The following is a 22889-nucleotide window of genomic DNA, read 5'->3' as shown; positions in this document are numbered from 1 at the left end:
GTATAAAACCTTTAGTATAAAAAATACAAAGGCAAGTAACAGTAACAAATTAAAATATTAGAATCATTATAGGCTCCAGGTACTGTTCCTGCAGATGTAATTTCATGTTTTGTATATAAATATTATCAGCTCCAATTTAAACTGGCATCCTTGTTGATCCCAATAACATAACTGATTAGCAAAGCCCTTTTTATGAGTGTAGAAAAGTAAAAAATCAGCCCTGTTCAGAAAGCTGTGCAAGTTAATTGGTATTGCCAGCTCTGTTGCACCGGTGTGACTTGAATGTTTAATTATTCTGTTGTTGGTTTTTTGCTTAGACATTTTCAGCCTGTTTTCAAATGAATCCGGGAGCTATGTCGTCCGTGAAGAGATGGAAAGGATGCTTCATGTGGTCGATGGGAAAGTCCCGGAAAGCCTCAAGAAATGCTTCTCGGAGGTATTTCCTGCAGTGCCTTATCTCCTTTTACCGGATAACCTGAGGATGAGGGTGAAAGTGTGGAGCCCTGACCTCCTGTCGGAAGTAGCTTGCAGTGATTTACAGAATCAGGATCAGGTCTACTGACCAGATCCAGTTCCACACCCTTGTAGTAGGAGATTGCAGACTTGATAGGATTCGTCTCTGCAAGGTGCTGTGCAGGTGTCAGGTTGCACCTGAGGTTGCTGAAATGAATAAGCTAGCCCTGGCTATTGCAGGGAGGCAGTCATGTGTCTGGTTCTTCAAGCCAGCCATCTCTTTGCTGGCTGGAGGGGTTCTGGGAGTTGTAGTCCAAGCCATCTGCAGGGCACCAGGTTGCTGCTTTAAACCCAGGGGTGGGGAACTTGTGGCCTTCAAGGTGTCGCTGGACAACAGTCCCCATCACCCCGGATCACTGGCCATGCTAGCTGGGGCTGATGGGAGTTGGAGTCCAACGTCATCCAGAGTGTCAACAATTCCCTATTCATGCTTTCAAGCATTGCCTTTTCTCCTGCTTCAGTGACCTCATAAACTCTGGTTACAGATAGGTAGCCGTGTTGGTCTGCCATAGTCAAAATAAAAAAATTCCTTCCAGTAGCACCTTAAAGACCAACTAAGTTAGTTCTTGGTATGAGCTTTCGTGTGCATGCACACTTCTTCAGAAACTCATAAACTCTGTCATTCCACATCAAGTGATCCAACCTTTTTATTTCACATCATCCAATTTTCTTAATATTTTGTACACTTGTACACTTGTTGAATGATCAAAACTAAGTTTAAATCTAAAATGTTAATTTTTTATCTCATCCCGTTTGTGAGTTATGAGGGTTTGAAATTTACAATTTTGGCCTTGCTGGACTACACAAAAACCTTAACAGCTCAGCCCAGAAGTTAGATACTTCAAAACTAACAACAACACCAATCTCTTCAGAACTTCACTGGCTTTAATATGACATGTCACATGATGGACTTACTTTAAATTTTAAATTTAAATTACAAAAATTTTAAAAGTGATTAAAAATAATATGATTTAAAAATTCCAAAAAATGTATTGATTATTAAACATTTCTAGGCGCTACCTGCAAAATTTCATCATGGGATCTCAGTGGGATCATTTTTTACATACATGTCTGCCTTATTGGGTTCTATTTAGGATAAATGAGGGGGATAGGGGATTTCTCACAACTCTCAAGACCCTTAACAAATGCAGGGTGTGAATGTGGCCAAGGCTGGGTCTTCTGCACTGTATCATTTGTATCCCACCTCCAAAAGTCCCATCTCTTGTTCTCTTTCTCTCGAAATGTGGAAAGCGCCCATCATCCTTGGAGGGGGGAGAGATCCACCCCTCCCCAAACTCCTAGTCTTCCTTGATGGGAGCACGAAGGACTCAGAAGCACCTCTCCAAAACAGCATTAAAAAACCCCAACTCCTTTCCAGTGTTGTCTTTCACACTTCTGATGTCTGTCCTCAGGCATAAGGGCTACAGCTCATTAAAATTCTTTCCACTAGAAGCAGTAGGAGAGAGTCTGCTGCAAGCATTTGTGTAAATGAGATTGAGAATGTCATATACCTGCCCGTTGTGTCCTGGGTAGCATAAATCTAATCAGATGCCTTGTTTCAAAGTTGATCAGCGGTGCTTTCCCTTGGAAAGCAAAACAACAGACTGATAAGCTGTTGGGAGATGCTTTTTGAGGAGCATTTAATGCCACCCTGCTGGCTGGGTAGGGTTGGATTTATTTATTTTTGTATCCTTGTTTGCCTTAGCCACTGAAATGAGCAGGCATTTGGAGAGGAACGCTTACACTTACAGCTCAACGTATTGCAGATGGCAGACTAACACAACTGCTCCATTCAAGCTGTGATTGTCATTTGTGCATTGATTCCCCTGGTTGCCAAGGGGCAGCATGAAAAGACCGTTTCCCGTTCCATTCAGTGGAAATCTTATACAGTCATACCTTAGTTTTTTTAACAGCTTAGTTTTCGAATGTTTTGGCTCCCGAATGCCACAAACCTGGAAGTGACTGTTTCGGTTTGTGAACTATTTTTGGAAGCCGAACGTCTGACGGGGCTTCCGATTGGAAGCTCCTGCAGCCAATCAGAAGCCATGGATTCTGTTCAACTCCCAAGGTACGACCGTACAGCACTTTGTCTGAGTTCTGAGTCTTCACAAAGAATTGCTCTTCAGACCCTATCAGGTGTTAAGATAAGCAGAGGGTCCACCTTTGGCAGTTCCACCGCCCTTGGAAGTTTGGGTGGTAGTGCCCTTGTGGGGGGGGGCATCCTCTGTAGCAGTCGCCAGGTTGTAGAATTCCCTCGCCACAGAGGTGTGTCTGGCACCTTCATTATATAGTTTCCCTCCTATGCTGAAGGCACACCTCTTTACCACGGCCCCTGACACCCAAGACATGCATTTTCAGGACCCACCCTTGTCTTGTGATTCTAATTTGTTTTAAGCTATTTTAGTATTGAATTTTAAATTGTTGTAGCCCACCCTGGGACCTTATGGAAAAGGGCAGGAAAGAAATCAAATCAAATAAATAACAATAATTGTTTTCAAGCATGACTTTGTAACCTTGAGAGCTAGATACTCTGACAGTACTATGGCTACTAAGAATAACAAAGCTGAGAATCTCACTCTGCACCCAATACCCCTGTTCTGCGCATTCCCCAGGTCTTCCGCCAGCCATGTTGATGAAGCTAGAAAAAAGCCAGTTGTCTTTTGCATCAGCCTTTCCTCTTGCAAAGGGCTGGCAGGAGTTCACCACATAACGCATAGGCAAGGCAGATTAATTTCTGACAAAGCAAAAATCGGAATATTTGAACTTCAGCCCTGCTAAGAGGTTAACTGTTCAGCAAAGAAATATCTTTGAAAATAGTACTGCTAAGCAAGTCAATAAAGGGTAATGTCCAAGCTCCATTAATTCAAGGTTCAGGCAGAGAGCACTTATTTACCAAAGGTTTGGTGTGCATGGCTTGTAGGTTTGCAAGCCCATCAAGAGTTCACAAGCTACTCAATTCATGCAGGCAGGTTTCTGATAACAAATGGCAAACTCTTAAGCAAGCCTGTGAAGCTTGGGGTCCACTCCCTAGCTTGGGATTCAGCAGCTAGCTTTCATGTTTGGTTGTTTGGTTGTGTGTGTGGTGAAAATAATTGGAAATAATTATAAAATAAATTATAATTATAATAATTATAAAAACTTTAGGAAGCTGCCTTATACTGAGTCAGACCATGGGCCTAGCTAGCTCAGTATTGTCAGCTCTGGGCTAGAAGCAGGTCTCCTGGGGGACATTCCCAGTCCTACTTGGAGAAGCCGGGGATTGAACCTCAAACCTTCTGCATGTGAAGCAGATGCTCTACCATTGAGCTAATGCGCCATAGGTGGCTTCGGTGCCCTGGCTTCCCCCCAGTGTTTTCCTTCCATTGATCTTTGGCAGTCTTGCACAGTTCCCCACCTAGTGGGCAGGTTTATCAATACTCCAGTCCCCAACAGGTCAGTCTTAGCCGTCTAGGTCAGGGGTCGGCAACCTGTGGCCTGTGGGCCACAAGCAGCCCACGGGGGTCGTTTAAATGGCCCATGAGCCCCCCCACACTGAGCTGCCCGCTCGGCGAGTCCCCGTGCGCTGCGCTAAACTGATGCTGCGCAGAGCGGGGACTCACGTCCGCGGCACCAGAAATCACACCTGCACATGTGCAGATGTGATCCAGCCCCCAGAGCGATCTCCGTGGCCCAGGTGAGGTAAACCTTGCCGACCCCTGGTCTAGGTCATTATGCTGAAAGCAGTGTGAGCTGGCACACGGTAGATGAGGTGGCTGCTGGCTGGGTTGCATGGTAGCAGCCCAGAGAATGAGCCCTGTACCTTTTAAATTCAGGTGTGGCTCTTTCTTCCTTTTGTTTTGTGGATAGTGAGCAGACTTTGTTGGAATTGCAGAGGAGTGGAGGATATACAAGAGACTTCTCATCTCCTGTGCTTGATGTGTTTAAAAGTAAATTCTCATTCTGTGGGTTAGAGCCGTGCTGGCCCTGCTTTGCAGAGGAAGGAGCAAACTCCAGAAAGTCCAAGTGTGACCAAGCCAAAGCCTGCAGGGGAAAGTTACCACCCATCCTGGGTAGAAACCCATCAAATGAGTCCAGTCCAAGAAGAATTCTGTTAGTATACAAGGCCATGCTGTCCAAAATAGCACCCTTTGGCCTGATCCAGCAAACTCCTCTTACGTGGTGGTATTAATATTACTAATTGTATTCACCACTTTTTTCACAAAAGTGACTTAGAGTGACTTACAGAAGCAAACATTTAGAAACAAGTTTCAAAAACGATTTTTTAAAAAAAAAATCTAAAACAGTCACTCCTAAAATGTATAAAGGACTGGATCCAACTCAGTCCCCACCTCACTACAAAAGATGAGCAAAAGATGAGACTGTAAACACACTTCACCCTCCAAATTAGTTTACAGCTGCCTGCAAGAAGAAGAATGGGAATCCAGCTTTTGTATAGCAAACATGTTAACGCCCTACCTGTAATCAGTCGCTGACCACCAGATCTCGCCTGTGCCTGCCAGTCTTCCCCTCCGTACCAGATCTCAACTGTGCTATGGGCAAACAGTGCAACTTTGCATAATTCTGGCTGCCTGATTAAATGTAGAGGAATTTGGGTTGCTTCAGTACAGAATCGGTAGCAGCCCCTGTTCAACGAAATGGAGGCTCAACGTTTTGGCTCAGTTCAGCTTCTGTGAAGATTGTGCACAAGGCAAAGGGGTCTCTCTTAAAATATGCAGGCTTCCCTTCTGTCCTACAGCAATGTCCTCTGTGAATCTTCCTTTTGAAATGAAAATAGACGGCAGTAACCTTCTCTGCTGGATTTTGGTAGCCTGTTAATCTCAGGAGGACATGCAACCTGCCACACACTGGAGGGCTTCGACATTTTATTGCTCCTGCAGTTGGGGTTTGTTTCTTCAAATGGGAACAGACATGGTTGCATCTTCAAGGCTGCTTGAGGGGGTGTGATTATTATTTCCTGCAAAAAAAAGAGGTTTGTTTCTCTTTGCAGCCCAGCCCAGAGCCACCTATGGCAAACATTTGTATTTTTCCTCCTTTTCTCAAATGATGTCATGTGTGATGGCAGATTTAAAAAAAATAATCTTTAAAAATATTTTTTTTTTTGCATCATGTGGTTGAGCAAGTGTGAGGGGCTGTTTGTTCGCTCCTTTCTCCCAGCTAGGCTGAGAATTCTCCTTGGAGTTACATGGGAAGTGGTCCATTCCATGCTGATTAGTAGCTGGTGATACATGGAAAGAAAATGGTGAGGCAGAGATACTTGCGTTCAGATGACTATGGTCCAGCGCAGCCTGATTTGATGAAGTCCTCTCTGCTCTAGCAGGGAGGAGGTGATGAACAGTCAAAATCACCTTTCTTTTTCTCCTGTGCAGTATGTGCTTCATCTGATGTGCAGGAATGTGGGTGGCCACACTTATTTGTCCACGCTTGCTGTGGCATGTGGCCTCTGGACGGTTAGCTAGGAGGTAATGGCAAAAAAAGGCTAGCTACCTTGTTGTAAGAACTGTAGCCAGGAAATGTATATAAAACATTTTGGGTCCTTGGAGGCCCTCCCCAGTGGTTAGGACTGCATCCTACATGTGGCTGATGGGGCCAGGCAGTGGTTGGCTCTAGGCATGGAGTTGGCCTGGTGTTTTGGGGTGCTGGAACTGGGAACCTGTCTGCCAGGCAAGGGCAAAAGGCTTGGCATTGGGTATTGATACCAAGCCTGTCCAATCCAGAGGCTTCATACTACTTGCCAATTGCAGAGCTAAGTTCTTGCACATAGCTGTTCCCTTCTGCTCCTGAAGAGGGCTGTCACGTTTTAGTACACCCACTTCACACACAATAACTAACCAGGCTTGGGCCACTGAGATGCTCTGATAATGGTGACTTGGAAACCAACCCCCCCCCCCCGTATGCTTAACGCTTGTACCAGGCTGAAATTTCCCTTCTGGGGAAGTGACAGGTGGTTTCTGAAATCAGGGGTGTCAAGGTCCGGCTTTTGCAAAGACCAGTAAAGGGACCATCTAGTACCCCAGGCAGCACTATCATTTCCACTCAACAAGGACTATTCAATAAGATCAGATGCTGCCTAAGAGAATCCTCAGTTTGCATGCATTGCCTCTTTCAGGTTAGGGGCTCCCAGTGTGGGACACTCCCCCCCCCAAAGCAACATAAAACCTGCTTGCTGAACCTCTTTTTTTTAAGATTGGCCATGAAACGATTCCCTGCCATTCCATTAAGTTGGGAGGATAACTTATTAAGATCCGTCCAACATCTGTGAAATGAAATATTTCCTCAATCAATATGCATCCCCTCCTCTCCCCCACCCCCGGGGAAAAAAGCATACTTCTTAATAGTAAAATTATTTCTGCAGAAAAGTGCCCGAAAGACTTTGTCATGATAATCACATTGGAGAGAGCCACGTGTGGGCTATATTGCTTCTTACCAAGCTGTGTGCTACTGATAAGCATGTTTGAGGCAGTATCTGACCTTTTTGTGGCAAAGGGTTAAAACAAAACAAAACGCAGCCCTTCTTAACTGTAATCTCTGATCTTTTTGTTGCTTTGAATGTAGTAGCAGGCCTTGTGTTTGAAAAGCAAGCTACCTGATGTGTTGGAGAAGTAGCTGTGAGGGTTTTTTTGGGTTTTTTTGTTCCTGTTTTTTGAATCAGGCAGTTTGCTGCCACACATGCATTATAATGAACTGGTGGGGAGGGAGGAGAACAGCCCGCCAAAGCTGCTCTCTATATTAATGAGAGAGGCCCTAGCGGATTTCTCCCACTCCACACACCAAGCAGAGTGCTTGAGAAAATTATTTTTAATATTATAATACAAGTAGCTGAAGGGCCTGGTAGTTAGTATAGCGGGTTTGTTGCCTTTCATTTCCCTCACATCATCTTCCTCGTCTTCTGGCTTGCAGTTGCCTCCTTAACACCTCTCTAGTTGCCATTGGCTTAGCTGCTCTGATGTCATGGGCGTTGGGGCAGCCTGTGGGACTAGGTAGCTGAGAGTGGGGAAAACTGGAAATGCTAAGATCTGAATCCTTGGGCCATTTGGTAAATTTAACCCCTCTTTGTTTATAACAGGATTTGGTGGGCTTTTGAATGGCATCCATTCAATGCAGATTGGTTGTGATATTTTAGTTCCTTTGGTACCTTTTACCAAAGAAGAATAGGCGTTTGCTGCTTGTGTGGGTGATTCTGTGTTTGCAGCTGTCTGCTACTAAATTATTTTGAGAAAAGGAAATTACCTGGTTCTTACACCACTTTAAACCATAGCTGAAATAAACTACGGTTTAAAGGTAAACATCCAGTGTGCTAGTGCATGTTGCGGAAATTGTTTTGCTCCTCCCTTGCTGCTGCTGCTGCGCTGCCAGGAAGTAAGCTAAGGGCCAGCTTAACGTTTTTTTTTGGAATTTGGGCTCATAGTTCAGTAGGCAACTGTTCTGGTGTCCTGGTTCAGATTGGGGGTACAGTCAGAATTGGGACTCCACATCCGTTTTTTCTTTAAAAGTGGCCAATTCTAAGCACTTTGTGAAAAGTGTGAACATAACATGTAGTTTGGCCCTAAGTAGACAACCACCTGACTTTCCCAGCAACTCACTTCCTGTGTGTCACACTCTTGAGTGTGCAGGTGCCTTCACCTAACTTATATCTCAGTTCTCACTACAACAGCCCTGCAAGGTAGGTTGCGGCTGAGAAAGCGTTGCTTATGGCCATCTGTTGGGTCTGAACTAAGGACTTCTTTCCCTGTAGGCTGTACTACAGTGTACCAACAGCGGCAAACAACTGAGTTCATTAGCAAATACAAACTGCTTTGCTCAACTCATCCTCCCCCCCCCCTCTGCTTTTTTATTTTTTACAGGGTGAAAAGGTAAACTTTGAGAAATTCAAAACCTGGCTGTGGCAAAATAAAGAGGCCTTCACGTTTTCCCGCTGGCTGCTCTCAGGGGGAGTGTATGTCACACTTACGGATGACAGCGACACCCCGACTTTTTATCAGACCCTTGCTGGAGTCACACACTGTAAGTAACACTTGTTCTCAAGGAATTGCCTTACTTCCTGTTATCTTTTGTAGACTCCGCCCTGATTTTACTGACATTGTGCCTCTGCAGGTTCTCCTTGGGGATTGTTCAAGAAACACATCCTTTTTTCTTGCACATCAGCTTAGTTACTGTGGCAGCCTTCTACAGTTGCCTGGACCAGTTGAGTGGAAACCTGTAGCCTTACAGAGGCTACTGGACTCCAGCTCCCATCATACTTAGTCATTGGCCATGCTGACTATGGTTGCTGGGAGCTATAGTCCAACAACATCTAAAGGGCCACAGGTTCCCCATCATAGGCTTGTTATATTTTGCTAATTCTCAAAATGGTATGTTCAGTTGCGTTGGGGAAATCAATTTCTCAGAGGCGTCCAGTCAATCCTTTAGGAAATGGGATCCCAAGCCTACGACCCCTGGTTTGGGTTGATAACTTCTGTGTTGACTTAATGGGGTGTCATGTGTTGCCCTGGGATAGGGATGGGGAATTGGCAGCCCTCTGGATGTCATTAAGACTCTGGTTCCCATCAGCTGCAGCCAGCATGGCCAGTGGTGATGGGAGTTGTAGTCCAGCAACATCTGGAAGCCCGCAGGTTCCCTACCCCTGTCATATGACATCCAATAATGTAGGAAGAATTGAGGCAGCTTGCTTTCATACTGGCACATATTGTCACCTCATTTATATTATTTATTTAGTTCCTGCCTTTCCACCAAGGAGTTCAAGGAAGTGTACCTGATTCTTCACCCCCTTGGTATTCTCGCAACAACCCTGTGAGGGAGGCAAGAGAGAGAGAGAGAGGGAGGGAGAGGGAGTGTAACTGGCTCAGAATCTCCCAGCAAGTTTCATGGCTGAGTGGGTGATTTGAACTTGGGCCTGCCTAGTTCTAGTCTGATGTTCTAACTTCTGCCACACCACATAGGCTCATCATACTGATTGGCAGATGTCTTGGTATTTTGGAAGGGGATATTCCCAGCTTCCCACTGGCTGATTGTTGCCAGTCCAGTGACTGAAGAAGAAAACAATATTTGGAATAGCTGATCATCTTTATGTTTTTCCCCACTTGCTTCTACACTTCCTCTTAGTATGGTGCTTCATTAAAGAGGAGTCATCATGTGTGGGTCCCCCTCCCTCCAGTAGATATGTTCAGCTTGACTCAAAACACCGGGCTTCATAGATCTCCTTCACACAGGGCATATACATTGTTGGCATCTGTCTGTCGAGAGACAACGGAATGTGCCTCTGAGGGTGAAGTCAAACCGCTGCGTTAGCTGCACCAAAGTGACCTCCTCAGGGCGCAAGACTAGGCAGTGTGTATGGAGGTTCTGGGCTTCTCAGACAACAAGACCCCCCTTTTGGCCTTGCTGATGTGGTTCAAAGGAAGTTGGAGCAAGACATTTGGCACCAGCTTGGCTGCAGGAGTTGCTGGAAAGAGGCGTACAAGGCGCCATCCAAGGCATCGTAGGGACTCCACTGAGGATTTATGTAGGGTTTACTCCTTAGCCTTTTCTTCTCCTGAAGATACACAGGGCAAGCAAGCAATGCATCATCCTGTGGAGCTTCTTGGTAGATACTAGTAGATACTAAATAAATCCAATTATGATTCTTCTACCCCATCCCTTAATTTTAATACAGTCACTTGAGACTTCCAAGTTTTCTTGTTCACACATGCTGACATTTTTAGCTTCCCAGGCCCACAATTTTGATGCTTAATTGTCTTGTTAGAAGAAGGCAAGAGCCTTCCATTTTTATTTTAGAAGAGAACATTGGAAAACTGATTATTTTGGGTTTGCACTGTTGGAGGCACTTTTGGAGGCACTGCTGGTAAAAGCCAGGAGCACTTTTATAGCTTTCTGAAATATCTGTATTTGCCGTGGGATTTACAGTCTGTGCTGGCTGTTTCAGCAAGAATTGTAAGTGCTGTGAAACAGAGCGATTTGTTTTGGAATTTATGAGGCCAAGGAAATGAGGAAACAAATAATTCCTAGGTGGCTGGCTCACATTCTTAGGTTCTCATCTTTTCTATGCCCATTTTTTGGGAATTGATGTGTTTTTAATTTAGAATCAGTTTAGTTTTTGCAGTTTGCTGATGTGAGAGATGAGCAAATGAAGGACAGGCTCTCAACCCCTTGAAATAGCTGTTTGACCTCCATATGAGCCTATTCGAGTTTGCATCAAGAATGCCTAAAAGCTTTACTCTCATCTTCAGTACCATTGATTGTGTCTTTCACAGCAGGCTGGCCATCCCCGCCTATTGGGGTTATATTTGATGTAATTTCTATTTAGAGTGGACCTGGTGAATTCAGTGGACTAGTGTTAGACATACCCATTAATTTCAGGGGTCTACTCTGAACAAGACTAATGTTGTATACAACTCTGTGCCACCTTTCCACGAGTTTACCAGAAAGCCATTCCATCACATTTTTGCATTAATCTGCGAATTTTCTTAAGGATTTTCATGAAAGTTCATGTTTAAATGCATATTCCCTCAGAATATGCATTTAGGAATATATTTTCGGTTGACATCTTTCACTGTATTTTGATCTGCGTTTTGAGCTGTACAATGACTTTGATATTGTGTTCTTTAAATTGCTGTTACCTGCCCTGGGACCTTGTGGTGAAAGGTAAGCAAGAAATGGAATGTCTAATAAAGAACATTCTAGGAGTGGCTAACCAGGTTTCAATCGACAGATGACTCTGAGCAGCACTGGTTAGGGCAGATGAAGTCATTATGTATCACAATTCATGAAGATATTCTTCAAGTATCCTTAGTTCATCAACCTTTCATTAGATTACTGTCTCATGACAGTACTGAGATGGTATCTCCAGGCAGAACTGGGGAAGGCTCCCACTCTGAAACGCTGGAGAGCTGTTGCCAGTTAGGGTAGCCAATGAAGTGCCCTCCATCTCTTGTTAGACTACAACTCCCATCATCCCTGACCATTGTCCATGCTGGCTGTGATGGAGATGATCTGAGGACACCAGTTTGACTACCATGCTGGCCAAATCTGGCCAATGGTCTGACAATGATGTGGTTCCAGCTTTATGATATACCTCATCTGTCGGCAGGGTTCTCAGCTTCTGTGACAATATATCCTGTCGCTCTCTCCAAGTCATTACCTGGGGAACAGAACGACCCCTGAAAATGCAGAAGTTGACTGCCCTTGGTCTGGTGTCCTTTTTTAAAGCAAAAACTGGGGAAGAGCTAAAAAATGACCCCCAGATATTTATCATGGCCTGTTTTGTGAATGGCATAAGCTGGTTGCTAAGCAACTGTTTCTAGCCCCCCCCCCCAAAGCTGCTGCGAGAGTTTCTTATCTAAGGTCACGAGGGGCTTAAGGCTGCAAAGAGGAGTGACGAGGCAGAGTCTCCCCCCATCCTTGCTTTGCTTATCTATTATACCTCCGCTGATTTCCCTTGTGGTTGTGAAGGTCATTAAAAAACGTCACCTTACAAGAGGCACAAGGCAAATTGAGCAGTGACAGAAAACCAAAACAAGCCGGGATGCCTTGAGATTATAGCGTGGGGGGTATGGACAGAACGTTGGCCCAAAGGCAGTGGATGGCTTGAGTGTTAACATAAAAAGGCTTCTCCTAGAGAGCAGCAGCAGGGCTTGGAGCCAAGCTGGTTGAGCTCTCAGCCTTCCAGTTAGTAGGCACCTGGATGGCAAGAGACAGCATGGATCCTTCTGGACATGGGTCTTTCTTCCCCTACTGCAAGAGGATTGGTTCACAGTGTTTGCTAGGTTGTCTTCTGCCTGGAAGAATAAAAATCTGTAAATTTTGTATAAAATGTGGGTGTATATACACATGAGCACAAGCATCATCACCATTAGGAGAGATATTTTGGTGCCTCTTTAAGATGGTCTCCATGTACCCTGAGCCCTTGCAGATAGTCGCTTCCATAAATCACTGTAATGGTGAAACATTGTGTGGGTCATTTCTGCATTATGACTTTCATGGCTGGAGATTCTTATTAAGATTTGATAATTTAATCCGTTTTCTGTATTTGTACACTGACTTGTGATGCCGGGTCAAAGGTGGTGGTATAAGGTGGAAGGTCATATTTGATGCCAGGTGTGTTGCAGCCAAAAATTTGGTTGGAAAGGAAAAGTTGGGAGCATTAAAAGCTTTGCTCCTTGGCAAGTGAGGCTGGCTGTCAGTGCTCATTGGTCTGCACTGTGGCCGGCGTCACATACAACAAGCCCCTGTATGGATCAGCTGCATTGCAGAGTTTCCGGGAACTCTATAGCGTAGCCAGTCTCTGCCCAAAGCAGGGCCTCTAGTAAGCATTGGTCAGCTGATTGGCACTTGTAGCAAGACCCACAAAGAAAGGCTTCGTTTGCTCATGTGGTTTGATTTGAAACCTTCAGATAAAAGAAAACGCTTCACTATGGTGGTATCAGGTGGGAAGCTATACCTATCTGTCAAAATGGGTTAGGGGAGGTCTGGATCAGTTGTTTCTGGCTGAATTTTAGGAAACTTTGGGACTTTGGGAATCGGGATCTGCTATGGCTTCTTTTTACCATTTTAGTGAAAATACTAGAGTTCACTGGCACAAGTTAGTTCATGTCATGATATAAATAAAGAATGAGGAAACCTGTGGTCTTTCAGTAGTGTCTGACTATAGTTCCCATCATTCCTGATCGTTGGCTAGCGCTGATGGGAGTTTGAGATCAGCAGTATCTGGAGGACCACAGGTTCCTCATTCCTGATTTAAATCAAGTCAGGAACTATCTTGTGTCAGTAGCCAATGCAGTGCCCTCTGGCATCTTAACTCTGGCTTTTCACTGTCTCCTGCTGGTTTTTCTGTCAAAACTATTTGGCAAAGCCATGAAAAATAGCCATGGTTAAAAATAGGCAAATGTTATTAACTTTGATTCAAGGGAGAAGACAGCAAGCGTTTACTGTGAAGCTCCAGTGGCTCCATTTAAATTAACTTAATGAGCCAAGATATCGAGGAAACACTAACCAAAAATATATATTATTCCTCCCCCCCCCCCGTAAATAACATTCATGTTGGAAGGCAGATGACTTTAATTATGTTTCTCCCTGGCCTAAAATTACAAAGGGAATTTTGAAGTGTCACACCAAGTTGCACACACTTGCCATTTTTAATCAAATTCTGTTCCATTTCATTTAAACCATAAATATTCTTCCAGGGTAGCTGCTGAAGTTGAAAGTTAGTGTAGCAGTTTTTGCAGCTTGGGCTTGTTTTTATGGCTTTGATTTTTGTGAGATAGTAAATTAACTTTTGGCACACTTCCCTATGTGTTAACAGTTAAACGTTTTAGCCAAGGGAAAGGGAAGTTGTCTTTAATTGGGATATTTACAGGGTTCTCAGCATAATGCACTAAAAAACAAAATTTAGCAATGAAAGGTGATTTCTGCAACTGGTAATATACTGTGCAAATCAGATTTGTGTCAAGTGTCTTGTACTGATTGATTTTGTTTAATCATTAGTAGGGAAGGGATTCAGAATACTGAAGTCTTTCCTTCCAACAGCAGGAAAATTTATTCAGCCGCCCCTCTGAGCTTATCTGTTCATATGCATTCAGAGTATAGATTAGAAAGACTAGAAATGTTTTTTTTTAAATAAAAAATGGAAGGTTAATACCATGAACCTTTTCGTTTTTCACAACTGATGTGATGCACATTAATTCAATTCTAGATGATAAGCCTCCAGGTAGGGACAAATCTACATTCATTTTAATTTTTTCTGTCTTACTGTTCCTCCCTAATAAGATCAGAGTGGCTTACAGTAAAACATGGTCAAAAATAAATCAGCTGCAGTGCCTAGCCTATAATGATATTGTGTGTCTCTGTGTGTACAGACAGGTTCAGGCAATCATATCTTGGCTTAATACACAGAGATATGAACAAGCCTTCCGGGTGTGTACACATCCCTTTGCAGCAAGAGCAAACTAAACAGATTGTCTTCTATTAACCAGAGTTTGGTTAATATCTGAACTGGAAAGCAATGGCTTTGGAACAAGCCAGGATATGAAGCGAGCTTCAAACCATGGCTTCCTGCCTTGGCTTCTTCTGAAGCTATTGACCATATTATATTTGAACATATGCTGCTGTTCAAAACCAAAGGGCTTCCTAAAGTGGTTCAAAATCAAAAGGTAATGAATAAAAATATGGTGACAGTACAGTATCATCAAAATGCTATCACTAAAATCACATGTAAATAAAACATTTAAAAATCTAATACTAACAGAACAGAACAGAACACAAAACAAACAAAATAAAATAACAGTCAGTCTAACCATAGTTTCCTGGTTTGGACATAACAGGAAGTGATCCCAGATTTGTCAGTGTTAAAGCAAGGATCCAAGAGGCTGCATTCTGAGTCAAAAGGCTCCTACTGAGTCCATTGGGACTTACATCCATGTAATCGCTTGCAGCATTACAACTGAGGTCTGCATGAAATTGCACCCTAGGAGAGAGAAAAGTCTAAAGAGAAAAGCACACTTCCTTTGGTTTTAGGTTGATGTCACTTCAGAAGACATCTTTCCCTTATGTCTAAAACAGGTGAGACTCATGTTTCTAAGGTAGCATTCCCCCCCCCTGCAGTTTTTATAAGTACTTGTATTTTAAAAAAACAACAACTTAATTAAAAGACCTGCTGGCTGATTAATTTGAGGATACTTTTATTTGATTTAAAGAGATTGAAAGTTGCAACTCTAAAACACGTGTGTGTGTGTGTGTGTGTGAGAGAGAGAGAGAGAGAGAGAGAGAGAGAGAGAAGATGAAACACATACACATTGTAATGAATTTCTGAACAACAAACCAATAAATATTTAAGCCCAAGCCCTGATTCACGTATTCCTCACTGTGTTGTAAGTTCGGCTTCTAAAGAAGCTGTCTGATCACTTCTCGGATGGGGGGAGCACATGGCTGGTGCGTGCTTCTAAACACCCTTGGCTCAATTCCTGGCATTTCTGATGAAGATATCTCAAACGGCTGTGCTGAGAGAGACCTTCTGCATGACACCCTGGAGAGCTGATGGTGATCGGAGTAGAGAGCGTCAAGCTCAAAGGACTCAGTGATTTGCCTCAGTAAAAGAGAGCTTCATTTTGTATGGTTTGCTGTGAGGATTTGATCCAGAAGTCACTATGACTCTGGGAGGAATTTGTGGGGTTATCCCATGGTGGGAACATGGCACTATTTGTCCATCAGGCCCAACACTGTCTACTCTGACTGACAGCAGCTCTCTAGGGTGTTAGGCAAAGGGGGTTCATCGCCACCTTATAGCCTGCTATCTGATCCTTTTTTACTGGGGATACCACAGATTGAATCTAGGAGCTTCTGTCTGCAGAGCCAGGGGCTCCATCTTCTTCATAAGAGGCTACGTTGTTATGTGCTCCCTGTGGGGCCCAGCAGCCTCTCCACCTCTGCACAGGTCACTGGTCCCTATAGCTCAATGTTGTCTGCTCTGACTGGCAGTGGCTGCCCAGGGTCATGGACCAAGGGGGATCTTATGTATCGCCTGCTGCTTGGAAGAGATATTATTTGTGCAGCAGGGGGGATGACTCTCCCAGTGTTATGAGTGAGACTTACAGCTGAGTGAAGATTCCCCCCCCCCAAAATATTTCGCTCCAAAGTGGTTTTTTTTAAAAAAAGGTTTTATTTCATTGCAATAAGAACAAATTTAAAAAAGACAAAATAAAACACTGCAATACAAGTTCATGCCAAGATTAGTACAGATTTCATTGGTCCAATTATATAATCAAAGAGCCAAGTTTTAAGTTGTGTAATTCAGAGGGAAGTTGCAATATGTATTGCATAATTTTGATAGTGTGGGCAAGATTTTTCTCCTGCCCATGCATTTTTCTTGCAGCTGCAGAATAGCTTGGCTCATGTTCTTTCCTAGCATTCCACCTTACCCTTTCCCCAATCAGTCAAAAGCGGTTGTGCTTTTCTGGGCAGAGGAGAGACTTCTGGACTTTATTTTGACCCTGAACGGGCACATTTGCCAGAAGCTCCCTGGGGTAGGTGTGCCCTGCAGACTATGAAGTCCAAGCCCTGAAATTATTGACCCCAAGATCTGGAGGGCTGTGTTGAGGAGAGGGTAGATTTGCTTCACATTGTCCTTGTTCATCCTTCTGTTCATCCCCCACCCCAACCAATTGTCTTACCACTTTCTTTGTCTGAATTATCCCACAAGGCTTTTGACAGCAGACCATCTCTCTTAGTATTATATGATGCCGTTACCTGCTCCGAGCCAGCGGGTCGAGAAGGGCTGTAAATCTCAACTAAAACAAAAACAGCAGAGCAAGACGTCTCACTCTTGGGCTTAAACTGGGAGAAATAAAGAGTTTGTTTCCGTCAAATGCTCTCTGGGAGGGCAACCATAGCCTCCTTCAAGCCATTCTGAGTCATTAATCACTGCAAAATGCCTGTGTGGTGTCTCATGCCGCGGCGCTTAAATAACACAGCAAAGCTTAGCCTCTGGAGATACCTGCCATGGATGTGTACCTTGGCTGTTCAAAACTGGTAGGTTGGGATAGATGTAAATTTTTGGAACTGGGAATTCATTTGTGCATTCAGGGAGCGGGGTGTCGGTTGGTGGTTCAGCATCAAAGACCACAGTGGAACTCACTAGGGTATCCTTAAATAATTTCAGGCATCCTGTTACGGTTCACAGAAAACTCAATTTTGCTTGGCTGGTGGTGCCTGGCTGGAAAGAAACTTGTTAGCTAGCTGTAATCCCTTTTGCCTTGAAGCATTCGTCTAGAGCATTTTTTTAAAATGACGGTATCTTTCTTCAACAGCAGTGGGCAATGTCTTACTTCATTTCTTACCGTATTTCTGTCTCGCCCTTTCCTTCGCAGAGGCTGGATCTAAGCACATCAGAGAATCGTTTCAGTTAAATGTGTTGTAAACTTTGTGTGAAAAACTGGGTTGGCAAAAGTGGAACTCCATAGCGCTATCTGGTGTCACAGTGTTGTAATGCATATACAATGCATAGAAAGTGCCTTTTCTTTGCCAATGTAGCGGAGTCCAGAGTTTAGAGTAGCCTTCTCCAGATGCTTTGGAATTCCAACTCCCATCAGCCCCAGCAAATTCACCAAGTTGAGGAAGGCCGGAGTAGGGTTTCTTCTCTCTTTGTCTTCCATCATTTTATCATTGAGATTGAGTGGCACAAGTTCACCTAGAGACCTTGGTGGTTGAATGGGGCTTTAAGCCCTGGTCTCCTCAGTCCTTGTCCACACTTCCATACAGGCTTTAGGCCTCTTTCAGTACAGTTTGGAATAGTCGGCTTGTCTGCCATTTCCGTCTTGTCACCAGGCACGCTTAGTTGACGGTAATGCTGGGAATTGCATAGTTCAGCTGTTGCTTTATCCATGAAGGTTTTAGGTAACACCAGGCATAGCACTAAACTCTTTATAGTTCAGCTGCAGAGCACAATGCAAAAGGTCCCAGTTTCAATCCTTGGCATATCCTGGTAAGGCTGGGAAAGGCCTCTTGCATGAAACCCTGGAGAGCTGCTGCCAGTCAGTGTAGACAACACTGAGCTAGATGGACCAGTATAAGCCAGCGTCTTACGTCCCTTTGTTCTCACATCATTGTAAGCCATGACTTACTGTAAAAGAGCAGTATGCGAAAGCAGGCTGCCGAACGAATCCTGTTTTGCCCCCACCCTACATGGATTTGAGAGCAATAAGCGATGAGCCTCACAATCCAATGTTCATGGATGGTTTCTCTTCAAACCACAATCAGTACATCAAGAGCATAACTTGGCTGCCATCTGTGGTTTGTTTGGAGAGAAACCATGTGCATCGGCTCACGTGTAGTTTCCTTAATACAGCCACAAATAAAGTAATAACATAAAGTAGCCACAAGAGGCAGCAGGAGCACCAAGCACAGCGATTGATCACTGCACATGATCCAAAGGTGTTTTGACTTGCCACCGGAATTCTCAAATTCTTTATTGATTGGAAAGATTTTGTAGGCTGCTATCGAGCGATTTCTCTCCAGGCAGCTTTTGCAATAGATCACTGAAGTACATCTTAATACTGCCAGAAATTAACACACGCTAATAAAACACAATCCCATCCCATCCGTCAGCAGAGAGGTGAGAAAATAAATAAATAAATAAATAAATAAATAAATGGAAGCATCCTTGAAGGAGAAGGCAAGCAGGAGCAGGTATGCTTTTCCTAAAGACCTCTAAAATGCACTGTAGGATTACAAGGCATGTCTATTATTAACAGCCATTTGTCTGGTCACCTGTGATGAGTAACAATCTTTTTCAGGCGAGCAGGTAAAGAAACTCATATACTGGAAGAGAGTCCTTTTTCTTCTTAGCTCTTTGGTGCACCAAATATTACTGATACAGACATAAGTAGACTATTAAGCTTTTTGTGGGGGCCCATAACTTACAATATATTGGGATACATTTTCTCTTAAATGACCAGGTTAAAAGACCATAGGTGACTCCAAACAAGCAGCAGGCACCTTCATGTATGTGTTTTTGCTTGATAACATAAGGGAAGGGAGAGATGAAAGTGCCTGGGCAGGCTTCTGGCCCCAAGGCAAAACCCTCCTAGTGTGACATAATCTCCCATCTCTCCACCTTCTGATCCTCTTAGCTGCTGGGTCATTGCCTGTCACCTTAACTAGATCTTGTTGCCTCGGATCGGTTAACGGGTTGCCTGCTGGAAAGTGGCGAATGGCAGGGTTCCTTCGAGATGCGTCCCCAGGATTGCCTCTCGGCCGAAAGGCAGCTTGTTTGGCGACATGGAGCGGTTCCTCTGGGTGTCCGGCTGGAGTTGACTGGGAACTCTCATCGCGAGAGTCGTTGATGTAGGCAAGGGGGCGGCTGAAATGATGGGAATATGGTATGCTGCGCCTGTTGTGAACCAAGGAGAATTGTCCCATTAGGTGGGTAAAAACATCTGAGTGGGGATTGGACGGCAGTGGGAGACTCTTTGGGGTCTGAGAACCAAAATAGTGGGGTGTGTGGAAAGGTGCTTCATAGTCAGAATGCTTGTAAGTTGGGGGCAGAAGGGAGTCTACCATATTGTAGAAAATAGGAAATTGTCTTCTTATGCCACGACTCCTCAGGATTCATCTCTACTTGGAGATGCTGGGAATTGAACTAGGGAACTTCTGCATACTAAGGTGATGTCTACCACTGTGTTCCTAAGAGCTCTAGACTGGGACAAGGGAGCAGAGGTTGTAGGAGTTAATGGTGTTGAAAGAAATGACTTGAGAGGCTTCAAGATGCTATGTTTTTCATTACATACACCTTCATTGACTGTAGTCTACTCATACGCATAGATAAAAGTTCAGATCGGCAGAGATGTTTAAGTGTCTTTTTTTTTTATGACATTCAGTTTAGAATTTTTAGATGCTCCAACTGAGATACAGGTTGTTGACTTAACCAGAGGCTTGTTGGAGCTGGGGACTTCATCCCTTAATGCTGCCATAAACTGATTTTCAAGGGAGGAAAGTATAAAATATTAAGCAGACTTGGTCTTGTTTAATAACATCTCTAATCTGATTTTTTTTTTTTTACACAAATCCTACATAGAAACCACATCCTGGAATGGAAAAGACAAGTTCAAATCCGTTTTGCTTCTTTTGCTGAGCAGATCAACAGCTGATGGATGACAGTCCTTCAGATTGCTTCTCCCCCACCCCCCACCCTTGTTTGGGTGTTACTGTATATTGCTTCTGCAAAGGAAAATGATGACTTATCTTTAGCATTCCAAGAAGGCTTTATCAGGATCTCCAACTGCATGGATGCTTCTAGTTGCATTCAAGCGAATATTTACCCACTCAGTGCATCACGGTCAGGGCTGATGTTCATGTGGCCTTGAGTCAGAGCTTACACGTGCACTCCTGCTTTTATATATTACCTGCTCAGGTGAATGCCTGGACACAGCCAAGAATTTCACAACCTCCTTTTGCTGGGTATATGTTTAAATTGAATTTATATCCTGTTTTTTAGGAGGCAACTTCTCACAAGGTAGGGTAGAAGGTGCACAAGGAAGCCACCAAAGATAATACAAAACTACAATTAAAAACCAAGGCGTGCACACCCAAAAGGCCTCCCATCCACTTTGATGGAGGATGCATAGAGTATGTGGTGCAGATTCTCATATGCAGGAGAGCACCAAATCAGCTGTTTGTGAGGAAAGAAGATTTAGGCAGCTGCTTGAAGTAGAGATGGGGAACCTGTCGCCTTCTGCATGTAGCTGGGCTACAGCTCCTATCATCTCCAACCATTGCCCATGCTGCCTGGGGCTGATGGGAGTTGTAGTCCATTGGCATTTGGAGAGGCCCTGGCGGCTGGGAGGTTGGTTAGAGCAGCAGCTATGTCATGGAAGCCTCCTTTGTTCATACTGCCTCTTTCTGATGTGTGATCATTGCTCAGTGTGGCTTGAGTATTCTGAATTTTGTATCGTATGCTTATTGTATTTCAATGCTGTCCACTGTTTTGATATTTTCCTGTGGGAAGCAGTACTCTTTATTTATTTGGTGTATTTATTATCCACCCTTCACCGAAGGTCCCTGGACAGGTTACAGCAGGATAAAAGCAATAAAAGCTAAATGATAACAAACTAAACTACCATCAGCTGATCTACAGAAAGTATAAAATAAAATATAAAGTAGGGTATTCCTTAAAGCCTGTGTAAAAAGATATTCCTTTGCGTGTTTCCTGATTGTTACCCAATGTTAGGGCCAGGTGTACATCAGGAAGTAGCAGAGTTCCAAAGTTTGGGGGCTGCCACAGAAAAGGCCCTCTCAGGTGCCTCTGTCTCCCAACCTCTGAGAGTGACCAAAACACCAAAAAGGTCTCTCCTGCATACAGATAAGCATAATAAATAAATATGCACAACAGCTGTGGCTTATTTTTTGAAATAAGGCAGGGCATCTTAGAGTTACATGTTCATCAGCGAGGAATGCCACAGCTCTTTTAATAGATGATGGAAGAAGGCTAATCTGGAGAGGGCAGCTCTGTGAATGATGGACACGCTTTTGTAAGCAGTGTTATACTATTGTTTTGAGGACTGTTGAGACATTAATAATATGTAATTAATATGTAGTATGTCAATAATATGTAATATGTAATATGTAGGTTATATGAAAGTGCACAGTACTTACTGGGTTGTTAATATGCCATATTTAGGGGCAGGAATTCAGTTTTCTTCTGCTTTGACTTCATTTTTTTTAAAGACTCAAGTTTCTAGACCTGATGACAGCTAGAGCAGAGATTATTTACTAAGTGTGCAGTGGACACGCCATACACAGCGTTGAGTGCATTATTTGAAAGCCTGGACTGACGCACAATCTGTGAATTTAGCCTAGTCACCAATTCTGCTGTTGCAATTGACTGTTTTGCTAAATACATAATCAATAGCTTGAATAAGAAAATAATTGATGTATGATTTTGAGCCACACGGTAAATGTTCTTTTCCCACTTAGTTGCAGTTTTTGCCTTGCAGAAAACAGCTAATCTCTTTCTAGGCGATTTGAGTCCGGTCAATAATACAGTGGACCTATTTGTCTGCCATTCCGTGAACGTAGCAGTTCTGCATTCTAATCCTTGTTAGCCATTTTTCTAAAGATGACTGCTTAGAAAACACACTTCATTTCTTTCACCTTGATTTTCCAGCAACCTCTGCTTGACAGAAATGCAGATAAAATACTACCCACCCCCCCAAAAAAGAGAGAGAGAGATTATATTGGCATAAGGAATTAAGATAACACTGAGGAAACCATTTCATGCAACACTGAGCAAAATATAACCCACTAAAGAACACAGTCTGTCTTTACATTTTTAGATCTTGAAATGTTTTAGGAAACACTCTTTCTCCCAACTCAGCCTAGACCTGCCCTGCTCCTTTTATAGACTGTTGAATTTTGTTGTGTTTGATCAATGAGAGTGAAGTAAAGGTGCTTATTACTTTCTAAATGTCAGCTGTCAGAACAATTGTGTGTTGTTGTTTTTTTAAAATGGTACGCCAGCTCTTAAACTTGAGAAGCCAGTGAAATAGAACAAAACCTGCTAGAGACTTTGCCCAGAGAGGCACCCAAGTCCAGCAGGCTGCACAGTGATGGGCTAATACCACTGGGAGTCACCAGTTTACCCCTTTGGTGTTTTCCCTTCTGGGACACCATTAGGGTAGCAACCACATGAAAGAGGCAGATGGATGCTGGAAGGGAAGATCTCCTTGGCTGCAAAAAGGAAAAGCACCCAAGTGGGAGCTGGGAGGCTCTATTTTCTGGGGGGGGGGGTGCGGCATATTTCTTCTAAGGAATTTGAGGCATCATACGTGGTTACCCCCCTTTTGTCTTCACAACAACCCTGTGAAGTAGGTTAGGCTGAGGGGTAGTGAATGACT

The 22889-nt window shown here is 43.7% G+C and overlaps 1 protein-coding gene across 6 annotated transcripts in view; it reads left to right on the top strand.

Moving 5' to 3' along the window:
• The window catches only part of USP32 (ubiquitin specific peptidase 32), a 122664-nt gene that overhangs the window by 53261 nt on the left and 46514 nt on the right, over positions 1–22889 (top strand). For all 6 annotated transcript variants that reach the window (XM_083479737.1, XM_083479734.1, XM_083479736.1 and 3 more), the window contains exons 4-5: positions 318–436; positions 8355–8514. In XM_083479737.1, coding sequence (XP_083335863.1) covers positions 318–436; positions 8355–8514 — 279 coding nt within the window. The remainder of the gene's footprint in view (positions 1–317; positions 437–8354; positions 8515–22889) is intronic.

Source organism: Podarcis liolepis, assembly GCF_965112155.1.
Source record: "Podarcis liolepis genome assembly, chromosome: 16".
Taxonomy (NCBI): Eukaryota; Metazoa; Chordata; class Lepidosauria; order Squamata; family Lacertidae; genus Podarcis; species Podarcis liolepis.
The sequence above is the reverse complement of the archived record's forward strand: the minus strand, read 5'-3'. Positions and strand labels throughout refer to the sequence as shown.